The 20,280-nt window shown below is 33.5% G+C and overlaps 1 protein-coding gene across 1 annotated transcript in view; it reads left to right on the top strand.

Moving 5' to 3' along the window:
- Positions 1-20,280, top strand: part of LOC144444676 (RNA-binding protein 38-like) — a 40,549-nt gene that overhangs the window by 18,839 nt on the left and 1,430 nt on the right. Inside the window, exon 4 of the mRNA XM_078134182.1 lies at positions 17,576-20,280. This exon is cut by the window's right edge and continues 1,430 nt beyond it. Coding sequence (XP_077990308.1) covers positions 17,576-17,867 — 292 coding nt within the window. The 3' untranslated portion in view covers positions 17,868-20,280. The remainder of the gene's footprint in view (positions 1-17,575) is intronic.

Genomic DNA, 20,280 nt, shown 5'->3' on the forward strand with positions numbered 1-20,280 from the left:
ACAAGTTTGTTAGAAAAAGATTAAAAATTTGACAAGTTGAATCACAAATTAGTCAAAATGTAACATAAGTAAAATTAAAGATAGACATGACCTTTCAATGATGGAATGATTTGGTAGCATGTTTTTAAAAGAAAATGGCTTTACCAGTTTCTACAGACCAAATATATGTGAGGTATTGATTTCCTGGTAACATAAAAATACAGAACTTACAAGACTCTCAGTTTTATCCCCTTTAAGTATTTATTTCATGGTGATACGAATCTTTGTACTTCAGATTATAAACTGGGAATGACATAGACATTATGATTTTATTGCAAAGTGCTTCTTACATAGATAATGTTTTTATTCATTGATTTTATCAATAATAGTCCATTTATTACAGAATTAAATTTCCATTAGCAATATCTGTTTTGTGAGAGATTTGCAAAATTATGTGATTTTCTGTATGATAATGAATATTTGAGGACAGAAATGAAAGGTTACTGTGGTTCCACTTTTCATTTTCAGTAATTACTTACGTCAACTTTCAAATTATTTTGTGATACTCCTTATTAGCCAGTCTGTCCTGTTTGTTCATTTCGATTCTTGTTGTTTTTACCTAGGTACAATTCATTCTACTATGGCTGGCATGGGGTTGGGGTTGGGGTTGGGGGTGAACCCAGTCACGGAATCTAACCAGGAAATGCCATATTTTGATAAATTATATCCTTGAATTCAACACATGCACACAAACCATAAATAAGTCTGTATGTTGAACAAGTGTAAACACAAATTTGAGTCACTTTACATGTATATACAAGAATCCTTGTGTTACGTCTGGTGTGGTTTGTAGTAACAATCAAATGTGTGTGTGAAACTGAGGTCAATCACCTATTCTGTGTTATTTTAGTATGTTTTCTCAGCATATTGAGTGACACCTGTCAATCAGAAAAACTTGAAATGATGTGAGTAATATTTAACTTTTATCATTGAGAAACCATTTCTAATTTAAAGTATGACCTCTCTGGGGAAGGGGAGAGGGGAGGGGAGGGGATACGATTATGAAATACTGACAACCGTGACGTGGTAAATAGGACTCGAAAACTACATTACAAGATGGATAGACTAAAGATTTACAGACGTTGTAAAATGCACGAGAAAATTGAGAACAGTGGTTTGGTAAATTTAAGTATTCTGGGGGGTAATGTATATATACCTATGCATTTTACTGCTATACTATGACGACCTTGCTAAAACCATCATTTTACCAATAGTATATATGTGTGTGTGTGACAATTGAGAAAACTCAACTGCTGTTGACAAAAAAAGTTATTAGGTTGTCACTGACCGTTAACATCTTACAAAACATTCCAGCAGACATAGTGCTGAATACTACTACAATTTGTACCATTGCTGCTAGGCAGCGTATCTGAACCATGTTGTCTAGGGGGTTATGAGTATCTTAGATATTTCTTACACTGTAATAGGTATGTCACTGGTAATAATGAAAGGCACTGCATGTCTATATATCATTCAGGCTGACTTTATCGTCACTATCAGTGATTTTGTCCTAGTGCACCCAACCTCAAATATTCACCTGACGTTGTCATTGTCAGTGTTCATGATAATATCAACTGTGAAGTCATTTTGACAAAGTTCATTTCATTCAAAATATTGTAGCCCAAATGATTCAAAAGTGATTATTTTTACTTCACTACATTCTTTACGTCCCCATACAAAACAGTTTTCACAACCAAACATGCTTCTAACAATTAAACTGTATTCCTCCTATATAGGTCGGTGGGATGGGAGGGGGGTGTCAGTAGGTAAGGGTGAATTAGTAGGGACAGTAATAAGGGAGGGGGTTAATAGTAGGGTGACTTATAGTAGCACAGATACTCAAATAGTGAATGGCTGAAGAAACGATAGTTGTGAGTTAATACATGGATGCCTTTAATTTCTAATTATAGCCTATCGATAGATACACAGACGAGATGGTCTGGTCGTCTTTTCTGGAAGCTAAGACCTCACAAAGTCTATTGGATGCAAACAGAATTTCCTTGTATGCATCCACTAATAATAACACTAATTGTGCTATTAAGTACAAGTTAATTAGTGCAAAATGGCAATTGAAATATTAATGATTGCACTATCACAATATGGAAGATGTTATTAAAGTGTTGCTTAATTAAAGTGTTGCTTATGGCCTGGAGCAGTGCACGATGAGCTCATTTATCTTGTACCACCACAGTCGAGGTTTGATTGGCTAAGTACTGGCAGGTTTTGTCTATTTTTCCTGCATAAACACTAGAACACCTGGGCACTGATGGACACTGTGGTGGCCATAATAACAATTTTCCAATGTTATTAGAACAATAAAGATTATAATTATTTTTATCATTTTATGATGCTAGCTTAACATACACTATACATACACAATTCCTAGTAATACATGAGTGGTTTTTATACAACCCAATAGATCGCAATATATGACCTAATGGTTTTATAGCAAGAAAGCAATACACAGTCATTTTATGACCTTTTGTTCACACAATAAGGTAATTTTTAGTGACAAATGCATGCAAACAGTTGTATTTCACTCTAACCAGTTACTATCAATATTGATACAATAGTGCTACTAAATTGTTATACACTTGTATATATATATTGGATTAAAAGGCTGTTCACTCACTTAGTAAAAAATAACCATGCCCTAAAGTAAAGTCCATAAACTGGACATCATTGGAGATCAAGGTCAGAGGTCAAGTTGATGTAGTTGAACTGTATACATACAAGATATGATATATGGTTTGGAATTTATTAACTATACTCTATTATTTCTCATAAAATGTCTTTTTTATCGAAAATATTTATATATATATATATATATATATATATGTGAATTCATAGGCGTATGAATTATTGAAAATGTTAAAATACCTGTAAGAGCAGATACATGTAAATGTGAAAATAAGCATACTGTTGTATAATATATGCTATGATGAATGCAATTTTCACAAACCGTGATGCTTTAGTTGTGTCATCAACCTATAAGGCATTCTTTATGATACTGTGTAAGTTGGATATTGTAACTAGTCAAGCACAAAATATTGACAAATTGAATGAACAAAAACACTTTTATACTGTTCTCTTGGGAGTTGTCGAATACCATCCACGATATTGTTACCATCTTACAATGTCCATGTGCACTGTTGGTTTGTGAACATTTATTAGTACAAATTGTGTTTATATAAACATGGTGTTCCATCTTCTATCTGTAGTATGGGTGTAGTCACTGATATGTTATCTTGTGGTCCATTATTTGGATCAAAGTTTTCCATTTGTGTGTAACCTTGATTACAGAATATATATGTAAAAGTTCAAAATTGCTGTGGAAGATACAGTGTTACACATTGTAGGCATATGTTGACTAAAATGTATTATAATGTATCACAAAGTATCAAAGAGAAATGTGTGCATATTTGATCACCTTAAGACTAAAATAGATTTATATACTTTGAACGTTACACTGTTACACATTGTGGCATATGTTGACTAAAATGTATTATAATGTATCACAAAGTATCAAAGAGAAATGTGTGCATATTTGATCACCTTAAGACTAAAATAGATTTATATAATTTGAACGTTACACTGTTACACATTGTGGCATATGTTGACTAAAATGTATTACAATGTATCACAAAATGTCAAAGAGAAACTGTTGCACATATTTGATCATCAAATTGTGCAGAAAGACTGATTTCCCATGGGGCAAATTGAGTTGTAAGTACATACTTATTTTGATCAATATGGCATCATGAAAATCAAATAATGTAAAAGTAACTATTCTAAATGAGAGTTTGCAGATATTGGAATGTACATGGTCATAAAACCACGAGGACTAGTCGCAGTACAAGTAAAATGGTACTTTTTTTGAGAGTAGAAAAATTATTCATTCGAATGATTTTTCAAGGATTACATTCAAATTGTAGGAATTTTGAGTTGAACACCGCTTTTATTTTATGTATGTATGATGAAGTAGTATCCTTTCTTGAATTTGTAACATAAAAAACATGCCTATGCAGGTGTGGTGTGCTAGATTCAGAGGTTCTTTAACTACTAATACCAGAGTTGGGGTCACATATTTGACATGCATACCTTTATTGCTGCATGCACATGTCCCTCTTGCTAGAACAACATGCAATTCAAGTGATGTTTCACTGACAACAGAGGGATGTCTTTTTTAATTGCATTCTGCACATCATGGAGTATATTTTTAGCTAGAACAACACAGACTTTGTAGAGAACTTAGGATTTTAAAGTGGAGGCCACGGTCATAAACATGTCATAGTTTTTTTTAGATATATATAAAGTGACCCAAACAACAAGTTTGTGCCTTGAATAAGTTTTATAACCCCCTCAGTAAAACTTTGTATGGATACTTCAAGTTTAGAGTCTTTAGTTTATCGCTAATGTGTACTCAGTTTTCCCAATTGCCTTGTACTTCTTTGTGTTTTTTCTTCCTTGCCACTGGAAAATATTTTTTCAACATGCGAACCAGGTCATCTTTGTGTAACCTAGATACATTGTATCTAAGTCAAAAATACTTACCACACTTTGAAAAACCTACCGCAATTTCAACCCTATTGTGCCTTTATTGACATTTATTTCTTTAAAGCCACTTTATGTTAAGACTTGGACAAATGAGTTTCATCTACATTGTAAAATAAAGTATGCAGTGTTTTGTGTTGTATACTTTCTCTCTTTGAAACTTTACAGCATTCCATTAATTTCACCATACATGTACGTTTTTTTATGTATAACCAACAAATAATGATATACTTTATACAGACAATATAAGAAACACATTAAACAGGTTGTAAACACCATGTAACAATCACTTTTGATAGTCTTAACGTTTGCCCTTCTCCATGTAAAATAATACAACTTTCAGACATTTTCAAACTTGATCTGTTTTTAAAAATCGTAGAAACATTTTATCTAAAAACTGAGATACTGTTTAATTAATGTCAAGTATTTGCAGAGATTATCCTTTTTCTGGTAACTGAACTTGGACGGGAATTTAAAACACTTAAAAGTAAACTTGTAGTCAATGACAGATAATGAATAGGTCTGCGGTAATAAAATTTAAATGCTAAAAATCAGTGAATGAAACCAAGTAAATTGTGTACTGCCTCCTAATTGTAGGTAGTGCTTAAACCAACACATTTCAAAAAGAATTGTGTGCCTATAAACTTCTATTGTGCATCAGATATGAATGGTGCTAAGGAAAGAAAGCCTTTTACAGCAATTGCTTCATTCTCATTTTAAGTGGTCTAGGTAGTTTAGTGAGGTCGAGGACAGAATCAACATATACATAGCCACTGTGCTCATTGGTCTCTAACAACATCCAAAGTTTGAAAACATCTTTATTTTCTTTATTTTCTATTAGTTTTTTGTACCCCCCTCCCCCTCCCCCCTCCCCTCCATTTTTAGTGCAACTGAATACTATTCAGTATACAGTAATGCACAGTCTTCATGTACATGTGTGTGTGTCTCTGTCTGTCTGTCTGTCTGTCTGTCTGTTTGTCTCTCTGTGTCTGTGTGTGTGTGTATCTAAAATGTAGTGGGATGTTTCTTTGGAGATCTAGATGAAAAAGTGTGCAAACTATGTGAGTTTTGGACAAAAATTTAAACTTTGGCAGATCTACATACTAAAAGGAACATCCTCTCATAACAACAGCATAGATTTCACTATCAGCTGTGCACAGTGCCATTAGCACTGTTTTCTTGTCTTTGATATTATTCTTTCCTTCTCTTCTTGTGTATAGCTCCATTACAATGTTTTTCCATGCTGATTTTAATTCTTTTTCTTAGAATAGCTGATTGTGTAATGATGTCTGTCTGAGCTGCTTGGGGCAAGGACTTTTACACTTCTCCATCACCATTAGCTATTATCTTTTAGTCAGAGTTTTACCAAATGTGAGCTGTTGACCGATCTCAGTACTTAAACAATTATCTTAGCCATGGTCTCCTTGTTATCAAAAGTTTAATCCATGTCTTAAATCTATGGAGATTTATGTGAAATGTAGGGTTAATTTATCATTGTAAGGCCTTGGCCCTTTAAATTCTTCATCATAGTAAACGTTTGAATTAATCAAATTTATCATTGTTCAAAGTCTTTCCTATCTGTGCCGTGTGATTAGCCTATCTGTAGACTTGAACGACTATCACTACTACACCATTATCCAAACTGACATTTTGAATTTTTGCTATTGTTCAAAATGTCAGTTGGGATAGCAAAGAATGGTACGCTAGACTTTTGAGTCTACATGTAGGTTACTGTGTGATCTTCACATTTCATGTAATAAAATCTCCCTCGCAAAATAGCTCCAGAATGATGTATATTTATCATGAAATTTGTTCCCGTCATTCGAAAAAGCTGGAAACTGATATCAGGACATTAAAGTACATTGTATATTGAAGCAGGTATCTGTTATCAATATGCTTTTACAAATTACATATGTATTATGACAATTGTACTTCAATCAATGGTGAATCATTATATAGTTAGTATAGCCAGTGTTGGCTTTCTTATCAGGTTATTTTTAGTTGACTTGTCATGTCAATATATATGTTTGTAACTTAACACTTTTCAATTGACCCAAGGGGAAAAAAATATATATATATTGTGTATTTACAAGGTATATTTTGTTAGTATGATTTCACATTTAACATTTTAAGTAAATATATGATCAGAACTTTTATCCTCACAAATAGAGCCCTTGTCAAGCCCATTAGTCAAATTGCAAAAATTGTCTAATACCCCAGTTAAGTGGAGTTGAAGTCATTTTTCTCAAACAATTATTTCATATTTTATTTCCTTTCTGACAAAAGTTTCTGTGGTGGTAGAATCGATATTTCCTTGGAAAAAAACCCCCTTTAGGTGATTGTTTAGTTTCTCGCATTTAAAATCTCAAAATCTGAATGAAGTGGTACATGCTTTGAAGAGTGCTTGATATAAAAAGCCTGTATTGTTAAATTGCCCAACCCGTGTTGGAACTCAAGCGTAAAGAAGAGGGTGAAGAACTTAAGTACAAGGTCAGCTTGACTTAGAGCAAGGTTAAAATTGTACTGTTTGGAAGTCTGGATTGAGTAAACTTGCAGACACACGACAAACTTAAAACAGAAAATTAAAGGCACAATCCTGATTAGGATTCCAATTGTGGTATAAAAACAGTTGTCTGACACAGCTATAGAAGACCTTGATCCAGAATAGAAAGAATGATGCTAGCTAATTGTTAGGATTAGATCCACTGATAAAACTTAGACAAGAACCTAAGATTTAAGCCCCGGTTTAAATAATTTATAAATCCAAGTTAAATTCAACTGTAGAAAGATATCTCCTGTCTCTAAAATGCTGTGATCAGTATTAATTCAGGGCGTTTAGTTGAGTGGTTTTTTTAAAAAAAATGTTTTTGACCTGTATTTTAACAGCATATTAAACTCAAGGGAAAGTATTCAGTGAGAGTGGTTATCAGCATTGATGAATTGTCTAGAGGCAGGGACTTGAAAGTGCTAGATATATATGCTGGTCTCTTTAGCAAATAAATCACTTCTTTTTATGATGTAATTGGAGAGGCATTACTTAAGGAGTATCCAAGCGACTCACAAACATTTTTCTTTCAAGATTGAATATTTGTTTGTACGTCTTAGACAGCCGAATAGATGTTAATTCCAGCCATAGATAAATATTAGTGATATTTGGGCTTGAATTGCATTTTATTAGCATAGTCTGTATTTATGCAATGATTTGACTTTGGTTGTAAATAAACAGGTTTACGAAAATATTTAAACCTCTGGGATAACATTTGTTCAGTTTTTGACATGTGTTGAAGTGTTAGTTAGATTACAGAAGAAAAACGAAAAAGATTCAGTCATGCTTGTCGTTTGTGTTAAAGTCATATGTATCTTGTGGGTTTTTTTTTCACTCTGAACTGTTTAGAGTACGTCTGACTTGTATCATGTACAGGTACATTTCATCTACTTCAGATTTTCAAATCACTACAAAAGCACACAAAAGCTCAACCCAGCTTTAAGCCTATTACAATGCACTCAACCATTCACAAGTGGAAAGTTAGATTCATATACATCACACACAAAATTTCGGTGTTTCACATAGCTCTATCCAAAACGATTTAGTCACATGTTTTATATAAGAAATTGCTAGCATACCAATCTACTTGTGGCTTTTACAGCACCAATTAAAGGAAACTTATCCATTTTATGTTCTCTAAAGCTTTCATCTGATTTTGTTGTCACTAGTATATAATTATAATACACTTCCCAGATGTGCTATCAGATATCAAATTGTTTAGCCAGCATGCCTTGGAAAATAATAGTGAACAGACATCAGTACCTGGCCCATCTTTTTTTTCCATTGTATTCCTCCCTAGGCTGTCTGTACACGTTATGACCAATTAACATCAAAACATTGTACATGTACTTAGTCTTCTCCAAAATTAGTCCCATTACCCCTCCCCCTTTTTCTGTGAATATGTCAACAAATTGACCTAGGTAAGCTGGAGGCTTCTCATTAACTCTCCCTGTTGTCTGTGTAGATCGGAATAAGAAGTACCTGGCCTACAATTATACACCCCTGTGTACTGTGTCTGCATACTTGTCGCTTCACGTCTAAAACACAGAAAGGTTAACAGGTGTGCCACACAAACTATTTGCATTATAGCCTGTAGTATCACAGGAAAAAATGGGAGTGAATGTGTACAAATGTGTGTACACATTAGGATAGCCTTTAGGGCAAGTGATATCAACAACATTGTACCCTGCTTGCTTTGTAATAATCTCTAATTCCACTTCATTGGCTCTATTCAATCTATACCAGCAATTTTCTTCACTTCCCTTCTAAGTTGTTGAGATTCTTTTCCTTCCCTTACAAAGCTACTCTGAGGCAGTAGATTTTCTAAATAGTCGGTGTGACGCATGTCTGTTTGTGATTTCAAACAGATGTTTTGGTTTTCTCACATTGAACAAAGACCGAAAAAACATTCAAGATCAATTACCTGGCCGATGTTTTTCCATCCTCTAAAGACAGAAGTAATGTTTTTTTTCAACTTTCATAACTTAAAATATCATGTTAGATTATCGTAAGTGGTACTGTCTCGTTAATTAAGGACATTTATCACAGTAACCTTATGCCGGTGTCAAAGGTGGCTTCACCTGTGGTGTACCTGCGACCTGTCCTTTTACTAAATCTGTTGTCGTTTCTGAATGCAGACTAGCCGAGCTTTTCTAAACATTTGTTCTGTGTACTCAATGCAAGCTGCTCTTGCATCACAAGCAATTGTTATTTCACTGCAGGAGGACGTTGTACCTATTGGAATAAGGTACACTTCAAAGTAAAAGCACAAAATATTTGAATAGTTTGCCTATTTTTAGCTAGCTAGACCTTAAACCTCAGGATGAGCGAGAGCAACTTTAAGAAATAATGTCTTTTTGTTAAACTACTGAAGTATTTTTCTTGAGAGTCATAAAGAAATAAAATCGTCAATGAATGTGTCTCACAGTCTAGCTGAGACTGTCTTGGACCCCATCCAAGTACCTTAACTATTGTATATTTCACGTCTACTGAACTACGAGTTGTTGTCTGTATTTCAATAGTAACAACCTTTAAATTGTCGGTAAAATATGGCTTCCATACCATAGAAGCTAAGTGGCAGTACCTGGCACATTTATTTTGAATTGATACAAAGACACCTACACCGAGAGGTTAATGCAGCTAGATTAGCTATAATATAATAAATCGTACACTCACTTGAACTTTGCAGTCAGGATTACTCCAGAATAAACCTTTCAGACACTATGATTCAGATAAATTGACTTTGTATCCATATCTTTTCTTTACTTCATTCCATTATCACTTATTGATGTTTCTATAAGTCAACAGTTTGTTTAATAATGCTTGGTGTTTCTACCAGTTGGCAGTTTGTTGGTTCTTGGTGTTTCTACCAGTTAGCGCAGTTTGTTCATTCTTGGTGTTTCTACCAGTTGGCAGTTAGTTAGTTCTTGGTGTTTCTACCAGTGAGCAGTTTGTTTAGTTTTTGGTGTTTCTACCAGTTAGCAGTTTGTTTGTTCTTGGTGTTTCTACCAGTTGGCAGTTTGTTGGTTCTTGGTGTTTCTACCAGTGAGCAGTTTGTTTAGTTCTTGGTGTTTCTACCAGTAAGCAGTTTGTTTAGTTCTTGGTTTTTCTACCAGTTAGCAGTTTGTTTAGTTCTTGGTTTTTCTATCCATCAGCAAGTTTGTTGTCTGTCTATCTCTAGAGATAAATTGATGCAACAGAAATAAAGTTCCTCAAAATAGTCACTTTTCTTTGATTCTGCTTTCCAATCACCACAGCCTTAGATATACAATTAAGAGAAACCCCAGCTATTATAATATTTAAAAAAAATGGACATCTTGATCTCACCAGATACACAAAGACAGCATAAATGGCACCCAACTTCCCTAGTTCTACTTTAATCATTATCTAAATTGTTTATTTGTTTTGCCATCTTTGTGTTTGCCTACTGGGCCATTAGTACATGACTAGTGTTAGTGTGCATTTTGTGTAGGGTCACACATGTTTGTTTAATTTGTAATCAGAGATAGGTCAATCATACCAATTACCCTTCACATGACAGTCCCATTGAACTTCCCCATATTTAACTCCTGATGGTATCTCCCTATTGTTTGCATAATCAGATTATTCCATTCTACCTTGAAAAAAAGGTGGTCTGGTCACTGTCTGATAGGCCAAGTAAAGTGTGGCAAAGTTGAAAATCAGAGGACAGCCTAAATTTTGTATGTTTACCTGTATTGTGTTAATATAATAGCACAGGACTTGCCTTTGTATGGCTTAATTTGGTTAGGGAAATGTACTTTAGGCTTTCTGTAGACTGCATGTTGAAAGTCTTTCATTACAGACTTCCTAACACTGGTAAAACTTCTCAGTCAGTATTTTGTGCTTTTTTGCAAATCCGATTAAACCATTTCCCATTATTTTCATAAATTAATAGTGTTTGCAATATGCCTGTAAATGTTTTCGAGTTATCCCATTGTGAAAATACATTATTTTCGAAATGTATCTGCAAGGTGAACACTTTTCAGTTATAACTCTGCCACAAAACATGGCAGCTTAAGGCTCTACTGAATGTCAGCACTTATATGTTTAAGATATAAAAACCAACATTGAAATCAATAACAGGAGTGCATGCAGTCACATTTGAAGATGAGAAAAACCACTTCATGTTGTACATTTTGTTTGAAATATGATGACAAGCAAAGTTAATATTTGTATTCACCAGTTCCAGCAATCTGCAGAGTGTTACAATGGAGTAGGGAGTCATTACTCAAAGGTGACATGAATCAGATAAAGTGGAAACTTCAGATATTGTACATAACACGAAGGTGTCACTAGTTAATTGTGTTCATATACTGTGGAAAAACACTGTGCATGTACCATGGTGAATTGGTCAGAATGGCAAAAATCTAAGTCTTTAATCCTGTCTGATGAAGAAAAATACAGCAGAACTTTGTCAACTAACAAAAGGAAATATTGTCAAAACATGTTTATTGTGGTTTAATGCACTCAAAGAGCATTAGCAGCATTGTGACGAAAACCAAACACTGATCAGTCATTGGTTTGGCAGTTAGTCAAATGGACAATGACCGATATGAAATGTTGTGAAAAAAGGTTAAGACGCTTTTGAAAAGACCACAGGGACCTGTAGAGTTAAAGGTTTTACTTGTATTACATCTTAATACTGGTCCCACATTATTCAAACTTATCATTCATTCAAATACAGTAGTCATGCATTCACTCTTAAGTTAGACCGTTGATTCAGAAACATCAACAACACTAAAATGTACACTGATTTGTCGCAAAGGCCATATCTAAGTACAAGATGAATATAATGGCTGCAGATAGCAGCGTTAAATGTTCACTTTCGTAATACTACATGTACATGTATGCAGAAATCATTTTACATGCAAATCAGATGTCACTCTGTTTACTTTAGTTTAGAATTGCAGATGAAATATTGATTTCAAGAATAAGTTGAAAAAAAGTCATTTTTGCATGTCTAATGACAAATTAGATCTGAATTAATCAATTCATCAATTAATCAAATCCAGACACTGTAAAAGGATTGTGAAAAAAAGTACTCTCTTTCAATGACAATTTGGTCAATGGGAAGTTCTGGAACAGATCATTTCTATAGATTCATGCTGTGATTCGACAAGGGGAAAAAACATTTCTTTTTTATGCCAACATGTCTGTCTGTCTGTCTGCCATAGTCAAACTAAACAAGAAAGCAATTGCTTGTGTATAAAGAGTGTAATGGTGCTCTTTCAGTACCTAGATAAAAGGACTGCAAACGTTTACACGGAGTGTACAGACAGTGAAACTCTCTAGCCTGCCCTACAACAATGCAGGACAGATTGACATGTTCAAGTGCAAACACAAATTAGTCACTTAAACACACAACAAAAACCAACAACTCATCAAAAGTAGTTTGCCCTTTGACCCATTCTCTTAGCAATGATACTCATTGATTCTTGTAGTTTGTTTCTACACCATTTTGTCCAAAAAATAAGCTTCCAGAATAATAAACTTACTTAATGAATCATCATTTCGAAAGTTCTGATACGGTATGTCTTTGGTGAAGATGATCAGCACCTGCAGGAAGCCTGAGCTAGCAAAAGGGGATTTCTCCAACCAATATACCCGACTAATCTCATAATTAAATTACCATGCATGTTTCGCCAACATTCATCCAATACTATTATCGGTATCTCACTCTTTTGTTGCCTCGGAAAACACAGGTGAAAACTAAAAAATAACAAACATAGCCCCAAAGTTAAGTAGTGAGTGTTAGGTGAATATCATTAGAAAGTTTATTCTGTACCAGAAGATAGCTGTTATTTCTACACTTAATTGACAATGTTTGATGTGGGGGAATCAGTCTGTATACACAATAGATGTATACACAACAATGATTTACATAGTTGATCTAAGGTGGGGTACGTACTTTACAATTGATTCCCTGTGACATGATCGACTGGTAACCTGCCCTCATGCCCTCATGTCTGCGTCGATCTTTCTTGAAAAATGTTTGTTCAAAATGTTTGTCCACTTTCAGCTGTTTGTTCTGTTCTTTGATGTAGCATCATTTTATTTGAACTCGGCTAGACGTACTTTTTTTTATAGTCGTGTATTTCTACCGGTTATTGCAGTAGAAGTTCTAAAAGCAGACTGGTCGTATTCAGTTGTTGGTTGAACATCTGTGGCTAGAGACTTTGTGATATATCACTTTGTTGGTCATATTATGAGTGTCATTATGGCGAATGCATTACAGCAATGGTTGAGGGCCGGGTCATTCATCGTTTTCTGACGTCTATTAGTTGGCATTTGGACTGACGCATTACATTGCCGGCCATTACGTACTCTCAATGTGGTTTTTAATGTATGTACATTGCACACTTAAGCACCTGCTGACTTTAGCAGAGACAGTCTTTCTGTGGAGACATGAGATCTTGTACCAGGTTTCCTTTCACTGCATCCTTTCCAATATTCGTTCCCTTTCCTGTTGAATACTGCAGAAAGAAATCTGTCATTCTCAAGAACTGTGACAGAGACATGAAAAGTGAAGTAAATTTATGATTGCCAGGTGATCCATATGTTTGTCACCTCAGAATTAGTAAGGGATTCACACGCATAAGACAAACGAAATCCTCAAAATTGATATCAAATATCCTGCCAACTAAATCACCATAAAAATTAAGATACCAGAATATAATGTGATTACATGTAGTTTCCAACTTTGAAAAAAAAATCACAGTACTACAAAATTATGCAAATTAAGAATGATATTTACATATTCTGACATATACACTTGTCCATCATAACACCAACAATTCATCAAAATCATCTCTTCAATTTGTTTGTTAATTGATTTTTTACTGAGCATGTACAGACATTTTGTGTACACTCAATACATTTTGAGTTATGAACGGAAACATTTTTTTCACAATGCTATCTTTTTTGTAAGCGGAAGACCAGTCCCCCTAGGCTGGTGGATATTAGTTCCCAGCTGGCATGGTTTCAGTTCAATTTAGTATACTTATTTTAGCAAAGTTATTATCATTATATATTCACAATGACCTTTTTATAGACAAGATGAGTATTCTCTTTTCTTCATCTGTCAATGTTTATTGTCTTCAAGATTGATATTTATCATCCACCAATGTGTCTTCCACTGTCATGGTCAATCAATTGTTTGTTTGTTTGATTTGTTTCTTGACTCCAATGTCAAATGTGTAAATCAGTGAGTGAACATATTTTGAATAGCTTTACCAATGTGATTACTAATACATTTATTTGAGGACATGGTGGATGACATGACCATTAGAAATAACACTTTGTCCTCTTTTATCACCTAATTTTATATACCGACAAATATAACAAGTACACCCTGAACTGGTGATATGCATATAATGACATAGTTTTTATGATATGTGAATTAACATCCCCTGCATTTGGCCGTTTTTTGACATCAGGCAATGTCAGACTTGTATAAATCAGAGAACTAGCATTCTTAGAATAACGTCTTAGAAGATGACTAGACACAGACCATGGGTAAATTACACATATCACTTGTATTAATTTCTTAGTGGCCAAGATATTGTGTTAGTGACACCATTTTCAAGATGGTTGAATAACCTGTCCCTTGCTCTGTCTGGATGATTCATTGTGTAACTAAAAACATAGCACATTTTATTCTTTGGGGATAATAAACATTGAATGTACTTTTAAACATGTTTTGAGATGTACATATTACATGTAAAATGTTTCACCAGGGGACAGGATAATACAATGGATGTCATTACAAATGTAGTTGTAAAGAACACACAGAATTGGAGATCAGCCTATGTATTCTCACATTACTTATACTTTTATTTGTTTTATTATTGCACACCAGTGGCATTAAATTAAGATGTGGTCATATAATATTACCACTTGTTAGTTATTATCACACATTTTTGTGTGATTTTATGCTTCACTTATCCAAGGTTATCATATTAATAGCCTCTGTGAATGTTTGAGATTTGATATTATGTTATTGATATGGAACATGGAATCTGGTTAGGTTGATTAAGTTAACTTTAAACACGGTTGGTGTATAGAAAATACAGACTAAAAAATGGAGACAGTGAATTGTCAAATCAAAAGAAACTTAAGAATGGTCATATGATTTGCAGTCTTCTTGATTTATGTTATGATCAAAACGCCAAGATACGTTATATAGAAAATAAAAGACGTTTTTAAAGCCAAAATTCAAACCTTTTTTTTTTGTAATTTTTTGGTGCAATTAATAAAAGAACTGTTTGGATATAGAATTAAGTCACATTTGTGACTTTGACTTAAAAGTATTTCATTGACACAATTTTTCAAAAAAGCAAACTAAATCCAAATAAATTTAGTTTTTATTTTTTTTTTACACATGAGACCGTGAGAAGGTTCAATTTTATCTGTGATGAAACTGATAGTAAAATAGAATACACAGTACAAAAGCACTTGTTTATAGATGGTGGATTTTGGCTTAATGACATGCGTAGATGTAATGGACTCAAATCTTTGTTCATGTAAAGGGTTGGGTAAGCTTTAATGGAAAATAACAATACAAAAAAACTATTAAGGGTAATGTAATATCCGGATAAAGAACTTCAGCTTACTTTAATAACTTAACGTAATTTACCAATTGTCCAACATATACACCAAAGGTTATGTTACAAAGTGCTGTAGCATGTCACAAAGTGCACTTTTGTAATGTGAAAGTTGATATTTCATTAGGTGGAAGTAGAAACCTTATATATGTGTTTGTAGTTTGATCCATCCAGAAAACCAACATAACAATTCACTAAAAATTGTTATCATTTGAGTTGGAATTTGTCATCTTAGTTTATGTAAATATCAAAAGTCAGATGTTTTCAGAAACTATATATTATGCTGAGTGTTTATTGACATGTACATTTTAAGAAAATTTTGACTGAAAAATGGAAAACTTAAACACGTAATACCATATCAAAGTTGATATTTGTCAAAATCAGCAACATTTGACAAAACACAAATATGATATCAGATATGTAATTTGTTCTGATTTTGAACTTTTAGCTAAATTTTAATATTGAATACATGTAGACCACTGTTATATTTAATATATTGGCATATTTCATAATACTGAGATACAAAACAGACAGCCATTTTAGATTTGTCAAATGTAACAAATAACATTAATTTGTCCATTCCAATGAAATCTGTACCAGTTTTGTAATTTGTCTTAAGAGCATGATAAATGATACAAGAATCACCTTAGTATGTTTTATAATAATTATGTTATCATTAATGACATGGCTAAATGTGTTAATGAGCATATAAGCATTCCAAATCTTGGGTGTTAGGAGACGCTGTAACACCTTCCTTTGGCAACCTTAAGTATCTGTTACAATTCTGTCATCACAGAAAGATAATGGCTGACCTGATCAGTATTGAACATGAAATAGTCAAGGCTGTCTCCAGCTGTCAATCAAAAAATCTGATCACAATATATCATTGTAACGTAGTCCCTGATTAGCTGAATTAGTCTGATACTGATCACATGCATGTAAGCCATCGTCGGATTGGTCTTATATAGACAGTCTAAATAAAAATGTACACATATTTGAAGATATTTGAATATAGAAAGAATTGTTACGATTAGGCCCAATTTATACATTGGTTTAGAATTACACTGTTCATTGATGTGAGCAAACATGTAAAAAGAAAATCAATATACTACGAATTCGTGGAAAGTAGAGTGTTCTATTTCTGAATATCTGTATAATAATTGATTTTATCTTTTAATGGTCTATGCACTCACAGTATGCCTCATAATGTCTGCATGCTTTGTATTTATTGTAATGAACTATGAGAGTCAAATGTAGTTCTGATTTCCTCTGCCCATCAATCGGTTTGGGGTGTGTGTGATTGTGTGTGTAGTGTGTAATGTTCAATGTAAAAATAAAAGCTACAATAATTAATTAATTTTCAAATGTTTCTGTAATTTTTCATGTTTAAAGACTTGTAAAATTTTGTGTGATGTGAAAGCAGGGCAATTTTTCAAAAACAAGATGGCCGACTTTCAAGTTTTGATGCATAAATTAGATGAGTAACTATTTCTTTTCATTTGTATAAAGTGACTTTATTCCACATGTTTGGATAGCGCCCCCCCCCCCCCCTTCACTGACAATGCCTTTATAAATTCTACTAAATTGCCCATGTTGCATGGAATCTGAAATTATATTTCATACAAATTAATATTTTTACTAGGATTAGCATCAAACTTCTAAGTCAGCCATTGAGTAGCCTGTGAAGTAGTGTTTTAATTTAGATGTACATGTATCTTTAATAACATGTTTTCTTCATAGATCGTTATCAGCTTTTATAAATCTACATCAAATTGTCAAACTTCAAATGTTTCCTTCTGTTCATATCTTACAGGCTCCAGCCACAGTATGTCTACCCATCAGCATACGTCAACCCCACACAACAGGTCATTGTTCCACCACACACACCACCAGGCACACAAGCCTATGTGGAATATGCCAGTCCATACGCCCAATATGCAAATGGTGGTGCTTATGAAGCCTCATATCCTTACTCTGCTGGTGGTTACCTGACTCCAACAACGTACGGCTATGCAGTCCAGCAACCCTTGACAACAAGTAATACCACAGCAACACACTTCCCACAATACCAACAGACACAGCAGATACAAGAACGGATGCAGTAATAGTTGGACACGATTTGCAGGGAAAAAACAACAAGCAAATGCTATGCAGATCTTAAGCTTGTAAGAGAAAAAGCTATTTACAAGTTCACAGGAGAAACAACCCTCTGCTTCTATTTCATCGCAGCATTTACTACAGTCACAGAAAGTCTGCAAGATAATAAACTATGCAACAATTTGTATATAATGGAGAATTAATCCAATTTAATTATGATCTGGACAGCTATTAAGTTTAAAAAGTCACTTATTTGTTATTGTTTTTTATTATTATAAGAATCTGGTTATTACATGTTAACGATAAGGAGGCAAAGTTGGTATGTATACATGGTTTATTAAAAGGCAAAGCTTCAAGCACAGACACATTGAGATAGCAACATGCTGCAAAGGATGTACATTATTAAACCTATTGTATCAAGTACTTTCAGTTATTTAAGCTATATTGAGAGCTTCAATCTGCTTCCTGGGTTTAGTATATCTAGAGCAAGATGTCAGAAAACTAGTATTAATGATATCTCTAGATATTTGATTATGATTGGTAAGATTATATGATAATATATTATCTTATTAATTTATGTAAGAAATTAAAAGTGTTTGACCACATGTCTGGAGGTATTATACTAGTTCACTGAACATCTAAGTTTATGCTAGGAGCGGCAGAAATTACAACTTTCAATAAAAAAAAACTTGCCTCAGTTTCTCCTGTGACCTTTAACCTCTGACGAGTATTGGAGGAGTCATACAGTTTATGAATGGATATACCATTTTGAGGGGGAGGGGAAGGGTTAAGTTGTAGAACAAGGAATACACTTAATAATTATGTAATAAGCAGTCACACGACTGCCAAAAAAATTACAGAAAATGAAAAAAAAGAATCGTTAATAGAACTGTTTACAGAAGGGAGGAGTATATTTTGGTACACTGTACTTCATTTATTACATAAGAGAGTAAATTGTCATTCAAGAGTTTCAACTGTCATGTACTGTACTATACTGTTGCATACGTTCAGTACGGACCAGAGTATACAAAGAAAGAGGTCAAAAAATGTAAAACATTTTAAAAAGACACTTTTTCCATTAAACCAGCTTTTACGACTTAAGTCAAGACATTTGAAAGCTTAGACAAACCGCATTGATTCATTACCATTACGTACTGGTAGAGAATTATTTGTAGACATAGAGAGACAAAGAGATAAGATTGTTATCGTCGGCGATCACTTATTTTATCTACTCTACAAGTACTTACAAATGTGATCAAAGGGGAGAGATTGCGCTCTAATCTGATAAGAAGTCAGCAATTAATTTATTGCGATGGAAAATAACAGTACATATTATTAATGATGATGAAGGAACAGGACACTTATTTGTCATAATCAGGTGACTTAATATCTAAGACATGTAAATTTAATATTGGCAGGTAAACTTTAAAACAGGCATTAATAAAGCATGCTTTAGTAAGTAGTAATTTAGTCTTAAGTGTAGATGGTCAGAGACTGAGCATTTCATTTGTTTATTTAAAAAAACCTCTTAAAGGTTAAATCGAGATATGCCTACCATCTTATCTGCCACTTTCGTAAGCATTCTCGACCAATTCAATATGCAAATATTATGCAAATAATGAATCTTTTCATTTTTTTTGTCATGTTAAATGAAGAACCAATGAAACCCCTCAATTGTTGTAGAATTAACATTATGCAAATTGCTCTCATGTTTCCATTTGTAATTTCTGTTTAAGTGAGATGTCAGTCACAGCAAACAATTTCCATTGTGAAAATATTATTATTGTTTATATTTAAAACAAGTCGTATGTTTACATTGGTTCAGAGTTTGACACATATTCCGAACAGTGGAATACTCACTATGGCCATCTACCTTAATGACATAATAGAGTAGAATATTTGTAGTTATACTTTACCGAAAAACAACACTTTTCAATTATCTTTTAAAGTAGCTGGATCTATGAAAATATGTAGAATATGAACGTATTATAACTTGAAAGAGCATATTGTAAAAAATTTTAGGAAAAAAACTGTTGCTAGACTACTCTTTCATGAAACTCTTAGTTAGCGAAATAATTCAGTGGCTAAGTTAAGATAAACTTTTACAAGTAAGATGTTTAAACCAAAGAAAATGCCGCTAAGGAAAGTCTTTTTCTTTAGTTTCCTCAAAAATTTATTCTTTCTTTTTTTCGCTGTCATCTTCCAAAATCCCTTGGGTGCAATGTAATATGTTGCAATGTGTTTTCGTTCATTTGTAAGATCTTATCACGCAAGTCCAGCGGTGAAGTTGCAACAAGGTGAACTATTTCTTCTATTAATAGCAACAAAGATGACACTTTTAAAACACCGCTTGTATTTTTAGATACATTGTTGCAAGGTTCAGACATTAAATTGTAACATTGTAGTCATTTATTCAATAAT

This window comes from Glandiceps talaboti, chromosome 13 (genome assembly GCF_964340395.1).
Source record: "Glandiceps talaboti chromosome 13, keGlaTala1.1, whole genome shotgun sequence".
NCBI lineage: Eukaryota > Metazoa > Hemichordata > Enteropneusta > Spengelidae > Glandiceps > Glandiceps talaboti.